Consider the following 12,733-nt stretch of genomic DNA (forward strand, 5'->3'; position numbering starts at 1 on the left):
TTTTATTTTTAACTATACCTTGTGCTCGTTCCGGGAAGTCGGGGGGGAGGGGGGTTGTGAAGGGAGGGGGAGGGGGGGAAAGGGGGAAAAATTTTCTGTAAAACTTTTTGAATAAAAAAAAATGAAGATCAAGTGGTGGTGATGCAGTATAGGATGATGGAAGGAGCACTGAGAATTAGAGGTTTACAAGAGGAAAAAGGTGAAGATTTTAAAAAAAATTATCAGAAGCTTTGGCTGAATTTATTGAATTTGATCCACAAGAGGTTGCTTATCAAATTGATAAAATATACGGAGTTAATTCCTGGATTGCTAGGCAGAAGAAACTCCCTAGAGACATTGTGGTTTACTTTGTGAAAAGAACAATGAGAAACCAGATTTTGCAAGTTGCATATCAGAAAAATTTGAAAATAGGAGATCAGGAATTGAAGGTTTTGAAAGAGATTCCTCCCAAGATGCTAAGGGACAGGAAAGATTTTATATTTTTTACACAAGAACTTAAAAAATACCAGATTCAATTTAGATGGGAAGTTCCAGTTGATTTGACAGTCACGGAAGTCAAGGAAGGAGATATCGTATTGATACAGTGCTTAAGGCCAAAGATTTTCTTTCTACTGTGTTGAAAGTTGAAATAGAAGTAATAGAAAAAAGAATTCAAGAGAGTCAAATGAGTGTGGAAGTGGAGGTAACCCCAGTGATGTTATCATCTGAGGAACAACCACAAGAACAAAGAGTGATGAGGGGAGCCCTTGATCGTAAAGAAAAGGAGCAACAAATTCAAAGTAAAGTTCAGGATTCTGCTACAGAAGCGGTGGGAGGAGCAAGGCCGAAGATACGGGGAGATGATCTTCAGCTGATTGCTCAAAAGCTTCAGTAATGGCAAATAAAATTCTGACTTGGAATGTCAATGGTTTGAATTCAGCTCAGAAAAGAAGAAAAATATTTCATTATTTGAAACAATTTAAAAATGATGTGATTTGTTTACAAGAGACACATATTAAATTATCAGATCAAAAATATTTGATAAACTCAAAATTAGGTAAACACTGTGTTGCTTCAGCTTTGGATAAGAAAAATGGCATAGTGGTATATTTAAGAAAGGATATACCAGCTAAGTTAATAGAGGTAGATATTCATGGAAGATATATTGCTATTGAACTTACATTAGAAACAAAAAAGATTCTTCTGCTGGGTATATATGCACCTAATCAGCAACAAGAAAAATACTACAGAATGTTGTATGATAAGTTGATTCTATGGGATTATAGATCGTATATTATATTAGGAGATTGGAATGGAGTAATTGATACACGAAAGGACAAGAGAATTTCTTCTTAAAAAATACCTGCAATGCAAAGCTCCCTAAATCCTTTTTTGAGATGATAGAAGATTTTGAGTTGAGAGATGTATGGAGATTGCGGAACTTGGAGGAAAGAGACTATATTTTTTTTCTGATAGGCATCAATCTTTTTCACGTATTGATTTTATATTAACCTCTAATGATTTGCTTTCTAGGGTAAACAAAATCAAGATATTTTCAAGATGTTTATCTGATCATAGTCCTGTTTGGATGGAATTGCAGTATGAAAAAGAAGGCAGAAGAACATGGAGATTAAATGAAAATTTGTTTAGATATCAGGATAATGTAAATCAATGTAAAAAGCAGATGAAAGAATTTTTTGATTATAATTTGAATAAGGAAACATCGATAGAAATGGTTTGGGATGCCAGTAAAGCTTTTATGAGAGGTGTATTAATATATATTAACAATAGACAGAGAAATAAGCAACAAAGACAGCGTAGGTATCTAGAAGAGGAAATTTATAAGAAACAACAATTATTAATACATAATCCACATGATCAAAAACTTAAAGATGCAATAAAGTTATTACAGAGTCAATTTAATATGATAATGGCTGACCAGGTGGCAACAAATATACAATATGCCAAACATAATACTTTTTGTAATGCAAATAGACCTGGTAGGTGGTTAGCATACATTTTAAGGAAAAAACAAAAACAACGCACTATAGAAAAAATAGAATATAAAGGTAAAGAGAGATATCAACAGGATAAAATTAAAAAAGCTTTCTTAGAATACTATACAAATTTATATGCTAAAAATAATATATTGAATATGGATATTGATAATTATTTGAAAGATTATAAGGTTAAAAGCTTAACTTTAGCACAAAGGGAAGAATTAAATCGGCCTATAACTTCTGAAAAAATTATTTTGGTAATTAGACAATTAAAAATGGGGAAAACTCCTGGTACAGATGGACTTAACAACAAGTTATTATAGGAATTTCCAGGATGAAATGTTAGGTCCACTTAAGGAATTATTTAATCAGATACAATTAGGAGGGGGAATTCCCCCTTCATGGAGAACTTCTTTTATTTCATTGATACCAAAAGAGGAACAGGATTGTTCTAAACCTGGGAATTATAGGCCAATTTCACTTTTAAATAATGATTATAAGATTTTTGTTAAAATAATAGCAACTAGATTAATGTTAGTTTTACAACGAAGAATTCATACTGATCAATCTGGATTTATAAAAGGGAGACAGATGAGGAATAATATTAGGCAGATTGTAAATTTATTGGAATATTTAGAAAAGAAAAATTTTATTCCAGCAGCATTTATTTTTTTGGATGCAGAGAAAGCTTTTGATCAATTGCATTGGGATTTTTTATCTAAATTAATAGATAAAATGCAATTTGGAGATGGTTTTATAAGAATAATTAGAGCGATTTATGGAGAGCAAACAGCCCAGATAATAATTAATTTAACAAAAGCTTTTAAGATTGCGAAAGGAACAAGACAGGGATGTTCTTTATCACCATTATTGTTTATTTTAACTCTGGAGCCATTATTGGATAAAATACGAGACTCAAAGGAGACCGACTGGTGATTACTCTAACAAATCCCATAAACTCAAGTTTATCTCTGTTGGAAATAATTGATCGATATGGAAAGGTTTCAGGGTTTAAGGTAAATCAGAATAAAACAAAAGTGATAATAAAAAATATGACAAGACAACAGAAAGAAAAATTAGAGGAAATAACAGGATTTGAAATTGTAAAAAAGGTTAAATATTTAGGGGTTTATATTACACCATCAAATGTGAAATTGTACAAGAATAGTTATGAAATGTTATGGCAAAAAGTTCAGAAGGAGTTGATTGTTTGGAAAATATTGCAGTTATCGTTGCTGGGGAGAATAGCTGCTATCAAAATGAATGTTTTACCTAGATATTTATTCCTCTTTCAGATGATACCAATAATTAAGAAAGATAAAAATCTGGAGGAATGACAGACTGGAATTAATAAATTTATATGGAAAGGTTTCAGGGTTTAAGGTAAATCAGAATAAAACAAAAGTGATAATAAAAAATATGACAAGACAACAGAAAGAAAAATTAGAGGAAATAACAGGATTTGAAATTGTAAAAAAGGTTAAATATTTAGGGGTTTATATTACACCATCAAATGTGAAATTGTACAAGAATAGTTATGAAATGTTATGGCAAAAAGTTCAGAAGGAGTTGATTGTTTGGAAAATATTGCAGTTATCGTTGCTGGGGAGAATAGCTGCTATCAAAATGAATGTTTTACCTAGATATTTATTCCTCTTTCAGATGATACCAATAATTAAGAAAGATAAAAATCTGGAGGAATGACAGACTGGAATTAATAAATTTATATGGGAAGGTAAAAAAGCGAGGGTTAAAATGAAAATAATTCAAGATTCCAGGGAAAAGGGGAGGTTTAAAAATGCCCAATTTTAAATTATACTATGAAGCAGCTGCTCTCTCTGCAATAAGTGATTGGTTTAATCTAATGGAGGAAAGAATCCTGAATATAGAAGGTTATGATTTGCTACATGGATGGCATGCATATTTAATTTATGACAAAAAAGTGGATAAGGCTTTTAAAAATCATGTGTTAAGAATTGCTGTCTTGCGTGTTTGGAAAAAATACTCTTATAAACTAAATTATAAGGTTCCTATGTGGGCGAGTCCCAGGCATACAATAGAGAATATAAATATAGAACAGAATCAGGAAATGATTACATATAAAGATCTTTTGTATATGGAAAGAGGTAATTTGCAATTAAAATCTCTGCATGTATTAAAAGAAGAAGGGATAATTATACTTGGTTTCAATATGGGCAACTACGTGCCAGATGGAAGGAAGAACAGAAAATTGGTATAGTGCAGAATGAGGAAAATTTGGTAAAGCAAATTAGAAATCAGTCTCAGGAGCATATAAAGAGATTGTATAATGTGTTACTTGAAATAGATTCTGAAAGGGATTTGGTGAAGGACTGTATGATGAAGTGAGCACAAAATTTTCAGGAGCCAATATTACTGGAAATTTGGGGGGGAAATTGTGTTAGAAATGTTAAATTTACACAAGCACAGAATTTAAGGGAAAATTTTTATAAAATGTTTTATAGATGGCATTTAGATCCTAAGAAATTGCTGTGTATGTATCCAGATATGCAAGCAAAATGTTGGAGATGTAACTGTGATGATGATTTGGTAGACTTGCAAGAATATTAAGGCTTTTTGGATAAGAATTTGGTGGATTTTACAAAATGTTTTGAAGAAGAAGATAAAATTCCTGCCGCAATTTTTTTTACTGGGAATTATCACGGACTGTACAGTAATTGAGACTAAATTGATTTTAAATCTAATAACAGCGGCAAGATTACTGATAGGACAGTACTGAAAGAAAAAAGAATTACCTACAATAGAAGAATGGATATTGAAAGTTGCCAATTTGGCTGAGATGGCAAAAATCTCAGCCTTTTTGAAAGACAATACGCAAGAAAGATACTTAAATGAATGGAAAAAATGGATTAACTATATTCAAAACAGATATCAGATGAAGAGATATCAGACTGCCTTTGAATGATTAGGATGTATTATTTCTGATTACATTGGGGGAGGTTAGGATTTGATGAGAAATGCAGGAGTATATTTGATTTAGGAGGAAATTTTATAAAATGTTTTATAGATGGCATTTAGATCCTAAGAAATTGCTGTGTATGTATCCAGATATGCAAGCAAAATGTTGGAGATGTAACTGTGATGATGATTTGGTAGACTTGCAAGAATATTAAGGCTTTTTGGATAAGAATTTGGTGGATTTTACAAAATGTTTTGAAGAAGAAGATAAAATTCCTGCCGCAATTTTTTTTACTGGGAATTATCACGGACTGTACAGTAATTGAGACTAAATTGATTTTAAATCTAATAACAGCGGCAAGATTACTGATAGGACAGTACTGAAAGAAAAAAGAATTACCTACAATAGAAGAATGGATATTGAAAGTTGCCAATTTGGCTGAGATGGCAAAAATCTCAGCCTTTTTGAAAGACAATACGCAAGAAAGATACTTAAATGAATGGAAAAAATGGATTAACTATATTCAAAACAGATATCAGATGAAGAGATATCAGACTGCCTTTGAATGATTAGGATGTATTATTTCTGATTACATTGGGGGAGGTTAGGATTTGATGAGAAATGCAGGAGTATATTTGATTTAGGAGGAAATTTTTTTAGCATATGCTTGTTTTATTTTTAACTATACCTTGTGTTTGTTCCGGGAAGTCGGGGGGAAGGGGGGTTTGAAGGGAGGGGGCGGGGGGAAAGGGGAGGAAAACTTTTTTTTTGTAAAAACTTTTTTAATTAAAAAAAAAGTATCCATCTATGTTATTTTTCCCATACCATAGAAAAGCATGCCACCCCAATTGGAGATCACGTCCCTCCAAATTTAATAATCTTTTATGTCTCAGATTTTACCCATTCTTTCACCCAGGCAAGTGCAGAGGCCTGGTAATATAACTTCCAATTTGGCAAACCAAAGCCCCCTTTATGTTTGGTATCTTGTAGCGGTTTCAATCTTATTCTTGCTTTTTCCCCTTGCCAAATATATTTTAATATCATTTTATTTAGTTTTTCGATGAATTTTTTTTCTAATTTTATTGGAATTGTTTGGAATAAGAATAACAGTCTCAGCAAGATACTCATTTTTATTGTAGCTATTCTTCCTATTATCAATAACTGCAGGCTTTTCCATTTCTCCAAGCCTAATTTGATTTGTAACAATGTCGTATAGTTATCTTCTTTAATAGTTGCATATTTCGCTGTTAACTGAATTCCTAAGTATTTAACTTTCTTACCTCTCTGAATATCTACGATGTTTCCCCAAAAATAAGACCCTGTCTTATATTTTTTGAAACCCTGATGTTATTGCCATGCACTTAAAAGCCTGATTGTCCTTATTATCAGGGGATGTCTTATTTTGGGGAAAACAGGGTATCTTTTCCACCAGCTCTTTTTTTTTTTGTTTGTTTCTCCGTAACATTTTTTACTTGTATTTTAATTTTCTTTTTATTCATTTTAAATCCTCAACTTCACCATATTCTGCTATTATTGTTATTAACTTGGGTCCAGTTACTTATGGTTCTTCTAAGATAAATACCAGGTCATCTGCAAATGCCTATAGTTTGTATTTTTCTGTTTTAATTTCCATTCCTTTTGTTTCTGGATCTTGTCTGATGTTTCTGTTTAATACTTCCAAAGTTAATGTAAATAGTAAAGAGGACAAGGGACATTCTTGTCTCGTGCCTTTCCTTATGTTAAAGTTCTCTGTCATATCCCCATTGACCATTACTTTTGCAGTTTGTTTAGAATATATTGTCTTAATCATGTTGATAAATTTCTCACCAAAATCCATATATTTTAATTGTAGTAACATAAATTGCCAATTTACATTATCAAACACTTTCTGTGCATCTAAAAAAATCAATGCCATTTGTTTTTTTGGCATGTACTTCATAATACTCCAATATCTTCAGGATGATTCTCATATTATTTTTAATTTGCCTTTTAGGTAGAAATCCATTCTGGTCTGGATGTAAACATTCATTCAAAAAAATTTTTAATCTCACATAATTATTGAAGCGTATATTTTGTAATCTGCATTTAATAGTGATATTGGCCTGTAATTTTTTATCTGTGTTCTGTCTGATTCTTCTTTCGGTATTAGAGTTATATTTGCTTCCATTCACGTGTTTGGTGTTTTGGCTTCTAACGGTACTTCATTGTAAATTTCCAACATTGGCAAACCTAAAATATCTTGTAAGTGTTTATAAAGTTCTGCTGGTAATTCATCTGGTCCTGGTGTTTTATTATTATTTTTGTCTCTTAATCGCCTCTGTTAATTCCATCATCATTATCTTTTCATTTAACATAACCTTCATTATTTCAGGCACTTTGGGTTGTTCAGCTTTCTCTAAATATTGTTTTATGTTTTCTTCTGTCACCTTCTCTTGATTGGATAATTTTCCACAGTAATTCTGAATTATTTTCTTTTTGATTTCATTTTGGTAGTGAAGGGTTCTCTTTTCATCTAAAAACTATATATCAATTTCTTCTCTTTCTCCTTTTTCAGTTTATATGCTAACCATCTTCCTGGTTTGTTTGCATTTTCAAAAAAAATCTGTTTAGATAGTCTTAATTTGTTTGCTAAATATTCTTGTTCATTTACATTTATTTCATGTTTCTTCAATTCCATTCGCTTCTTAATTTTATTGACTGTCGTTTTGAAATTCTTTCTTTAAATTCTTGTATTCCTCTTCCAATTTCTTCTGTTGTGCTCTCATTGTGTCCCATACATTCTGAAGTGATGTGTCCTCTTTTTTATATGTTTTGAAGAAAAACTCTAATTCTTTTTCCATAAACTGTTGAAATTCCTTTTCGTTTAATACTGTTGCATTCAAAGCCCATCCTCTCCTTTTCTTTTGACCTTTCCATATTATTGTTATTGGGTTGTGGTCTGCCCATATGTTTGATCCAATATTTACTTCTTGTATGTTATCTATAAGGTTTGTTGACATCCATATCATATCTATCCTTGACCATGACAAATGTCTATTTGAATAGAATATATATTGTTTTTCTTTCAGGTGTTTTTGTCTCCAAATATCTTGCATACTCAATTCTATCATTGTAAAAAAGGATTTCAGTAATGTTTTTCTAGGCTTTTTATTTGTCTTTCTTGTTTTGTAGTCCAATTCTATATCAATTACACCACTGAAATTGCATATCATACATATATGTTCATAGTCCAGTTCTAGGATTTTTCTATGTAATTTACCATAAAATTCTTCTAGTTTTTCATTTGGTGAATATACTGCTATCAAAAGTATTTGTTTAAAGTTCATTTTTATTTCTACCATCAGGATCCTGCCCTCTTCATCCTCAAAATGTAATTTACGTTCTAATTTTTCTTTAATATACAGAGCTACTCCTCTTTTACTTTGTTGTATCAATGAAGTAAATAAGTAAATGAAGTAAATAAGTAAATAAGAGTCCTAAATTTGGATATTTTAATAATTTTATATGTTGCTTTCTAATATGTACTTTTTGTAAACCTGTAATGTCCATCTTCAAGTTACTTAATTTATTTAATGGATTCAATCCATTTACATTTATTGATATTGCTTTTATTTCTTCTTCCATGTCTTACTTATTACTAGTTTTTAATTTCATTGCCCTTGTCTCTCTTTGTTCCATTGGATTCTTTGCTCTTGGTCCTTCTCTTAATGCTCTTTCTTCCTGTTCCTTTGCGCTTTCTTCTTTCTCTTTCACTTCATCTTCAAAAAATTGTTTTGTTTCTCCTGTTGCTCCCGCATCTTCTTCAAGTGGTCCACAGAATCGTTCATAAAATAGCTTCGCTTTTTCAATCGAATCGAATCTGTGTCTTTGTTCTTGCCATGTCACCAAGATCCCCTCAGGTATTTTGATATTAAAATTTTTATTAAGCAATGATATTCTCTCCTCAAATCTATGAGTCTTCTAGGTATTTGTCTCAGTACCACAATTTCTATATCTTTATATGTCAATGCTGCTTGTAATATCTCCATTTTCAATGCTTTCTTTGTAAATGTTACATGTACTTCTCTTGGTAGTTTATTTCTCATTGCATATCTTGTATATACTCTGAAAGCTTCATTGATCTTGTTTAGTATCTTTTCCTTAGGTTGTTCCTGCACTTCTGTTAGTATCTCAGCAATCACCTCGGGTAAATTTTCTCCTTTTTCTTCCTCTATATTTTGAAATCTTAGATAAAAATCAGAGCAGTCCATCTCCAAGGAAATAATTGTTTTTTCTTGAAATTTATCAATATGAGTTTTTCTTCTAATTCCTCGCCTTTCTTTTCTGTAATTTCAGCTTTTTCTTCTACTTTTTGGATTCTTTCTACATTTTTCCCAATCATTTCTTTCATTTCTTTCAAGTCCTGTTTCAAATCATTATGAAGCGATTGCATCAAATTTTTTAATTCCATTGTCTCTGAAGTTTTCTGTGCTTCTGTTGATGAAGGGCTTGCTGTTGAATGTAGATGTGCTGTAAATTTCTTCATTCTTTAGAAAAAACTTTATAATCCATGTATGGTTTATTTATAATCCAAATATCTAATTCTCTCTGATGGTTGGATTAGTAAAAATCAAAAATAGTAAAGATGAAATATATATTAAAAAAATGAAAAATCTCAATCAACCACCTCCCCAAAAAATCAAAAATCCATATAGCCAAAAAGAAAAGGAAGAAAAATAATTAACACAAAAAATAAGAAAATGGAAATCCTAACATGCAAAAAGGAAAAAAAAGAAAAAAAAAACTTTCTTCTGACTCTTCTTGTCTTAATCCAAATTCTTGCCAGTCCATCTTTTTTCAATCCAATGGCAAGAGAACGTATTAAACAAAAATTCTAAAGAAAAACAAAAAATAAAACAGAGTAAAGTGCTTTTTACTTATCCACCATCAAAGCTCAAAACAAAATACTTCAAAGTATTCACAAATAGTAAATAAAAAGCTATCCGCAAAAATAAAAGATAATAAAAAACTAAAATCCAAAAATAAAATTCAAAGTCCAATCTACTCCCTTGCACATCTGTTTTCTTATCATCCAACCAAAATGTCAAGGTCAGCCTTATTAAAATTTCTTCAGAATCAAAGTCCTTTTCCTCTGCCACTAGATGGCACTGCAGTCTTTCTTATTCAGTAAGCACAGCACTTTCCATATTTTCACAGGCTTTAGTTAAAAATGTTCAGTTTCCTTTTGTTAATTACCACCATTCCATCAGATTTAAAATAGAGTGGGATTCAATCTTCATCAATTAGCTAATGCAAATTCTTATTTCTTTTTTTTTAAGTTCCCAACTTCTCTTTTCTCAATAGAGAAAAAGAAAAAAGAGAGCTTTTTCATTTGCTCTCCTCGCCACCAGATTACCAGATGTGAGAGCGAATACACACCCACTCTCACTCCTCGCTCTCAGTCTTTTCCACCCTATTTTTTTACAGGTTGGTTTGAAGGGAAACTCTTTTTCTCAAAAAATCAAAGTCTTTCTCACCTCGATGTCACACATTATCTCCTTTCTTCCTCTTCCATTGCAGCTACCCCAGCTTCCTAGCGACTTCTATGGTCATTTTCCCCGCTGCCCGGTTTGAGGAGCTTCTTCTGATTCAGCCAGGGAGTTTGCAATCTCCCTGGGCTGGTCAGTTCGTGTTCCTCTTGTTTGTCGTCCCTACAGGATGACTTAGGTCACTTGGGACCTCTGGACAATGGTGATATCAACTGGTCTTCAAGAGGTCTCAAAGAACCCATCGTACTGCCATGAGATTGGCCATACCTCTTCTCCATCTTCCTGGTTTATTGCCATTTTCAAAGTAATTTTGTTTTGTTCTTTTAATTTTTATGCTAGTTCTTCTGTTTCCATTAAGTTAAGTTTGTGCTTTATTAGTTCCATTTGTTTTTTAAAATTTCTTTTTTGTGGTTCTTTATGTAATTCTATTTCAAATCATTTATGTTCTTTTATGTTTGCATCTTTTTCTTGTTCTGTTTTTGCTGTGTAGGTTTTATCTAGTCCCCGAATATATGCTTTTGCTATATCCCATACATTTTGTAGTGAAGTCTCTTCTTTTCTGTTCTCTTTAAAAAATAAATCCATTTCTTTTTCCATTATTTGTATAAATTCTTTATCTTTTAGTATACCTTGATTCAGCATCCATCTCAATTTTTTCTTTTGTCCTTTCCATTTTATTTTTATTGGGTTATGAGCCACCCATATATTCATTTCAATTTCTATCTCCTGTACATTTGCTGTTAATTCTGGTGTCACCAATATCATATCTATTCTTGACCATGATTGATGTCTGTCTAATACTGTGTTTGAATTGGTTGGTTATCTGAGGGAATTTAAAATGTTTAAAATTGTCTTTTTTATTTTCAGAGTTCATGTTTTAAGGAGAATTGCTGGATAATGCTGATTAATGTAGAAATATAAGTTTGTAAGATCAAATAACGTGAAAAACATATCTATTTCTGTTACAACAGGGGCATACAGACATCCTGGTTGGAGTCAAGGCAGAAATGGGAACACCAAAGCTGGAGAAACCAAATGAAGGCTGCTTGGAATTCTTTGTTGATTGGTTAGTTTAAGTATTCACAGGGGAGGCTTGTATTTGATTATCAAATATTTAAAATGATTTTACCAGGTAAAAGTCATCTTGAGAGCAAGTTATGTATTATGGTTAAGCCAGTTAACGTATGGTGGCTAAGCATCTTGGTATCTACAGACCATGAGTTCTAGTCCCATCTTTGGCCTGAACCCAGATGGATGATTTTGGGCTAGTCAATCTCTCTCAGTCCTTACAAGAAAGCAATGGCAAACTACTTCCAAAATCCTACCAAAGGCAAATCTTGTCAGCACCAAGTGAAGACACACATACAAAAAAAAGTCGAATTAGTGATAGAAAGCCTTGTTTTTAAAGTTTACAGAAAGAAAATAAGGATTCAAAAGTGCCCCAGAAAGCATCCAAATTAATTTGAATTGTACTGAAGTTACTCATTTTGCAAATAAATATGTATTTGCTTCAAGAACTCAAATGTATCATTAGATACATTCAACAAGCTAATATAATACGTTTTTCTTTTCTTTCTTTCTATTATTTTTCTTCTTTTTGCTCACAACCAATATGGTCCCTGTAATTGTATCACTACGTCATCATTTTACACTGAGCTGTGTATAAAAAGGTTAGAGAAACTGATTGTCTTCTTCCTCAAAGCTTAAAAGATTATAATAAAGAGTGAGACAGATCTCCAATAATCAGGGTGGGGGAGTTAATAGTTAAGATTAGTTATATATTATACCACTTCATAATTGAAATTGTTTGCAAATTGATTGTTCCAAATCTGTTTCTTTGAACGTAGATCAGTTTTGTGTACATAACATATATATCATATATGTCTCAAGAACAATATGAAAAAAGAAAAAAGTTATTCATTTTAATTAAAGATGACATAAGGAAATCACTACTTTAAAACACTTGAAGTTTATATTTGTAAAGATAATGTGATACAATCATTTTGTTGACAACTAATCTCAATTTATAGCCAGTTTTATTTGATCTTTTATTTTTCAAAAAAAATATTGTTATAGTTAAATGCAGATCGTCTTGGTTCATCTCCAAAATGTATTAATGATATGAACAGATTAAATGTTGTGATGATTCCCTCTATTTCTAGAAGATTTGGTTTAAGAAATAAACTGTTCCTGAAGGCAGGAAGGAAAAACAGAAATTTCCAGGGATGGGTCACATAATTGTATATACATCTTTCAAGGATGAATCAGGATGGAATACACATATAAAG

At 31.5% G+C, this 12,733-nt stretch overlaps 1 protein-coding gene across 1 annotated transcript in view; it reads left to right on the forward strand.

The window, feature by feature from the left end:
• EXOSC7 (exosome component 7) overlaps positions 1-12,733 on the forward strand; it is a 101,342-nt gene that overhangs the window by 13,124 nt on the left and 75,485 nt on the right. Inside the window, exon 3 of the mRNA XM_058182081.1 lies at positions 11,417-11,511. Within this exon, the coding sequence (XP_058038064.1) occupies positions 11,417-11,511 (95 nt within the window). The remainder of the gene's footprint in view (positions 1-11,416; positions 11,512-12,733) is intronic.

The sequence above is a fragment of the Ahaetulla prasina genome, chromosome 4 (assembly GCF_028640845.1).
Source record: "Ahaetulla prasina isolate Xishuangbanna chromosome 4, ASM2864084v1, whole genome shotgun sequence".
In the NCBI taxonomy this organism is placed as follows: Eukaryota; Metazoa; Chordata; class Lepidosauria; order Squamata; family Colubridae; genus Ahaetulla; species Ahaetulla prasina.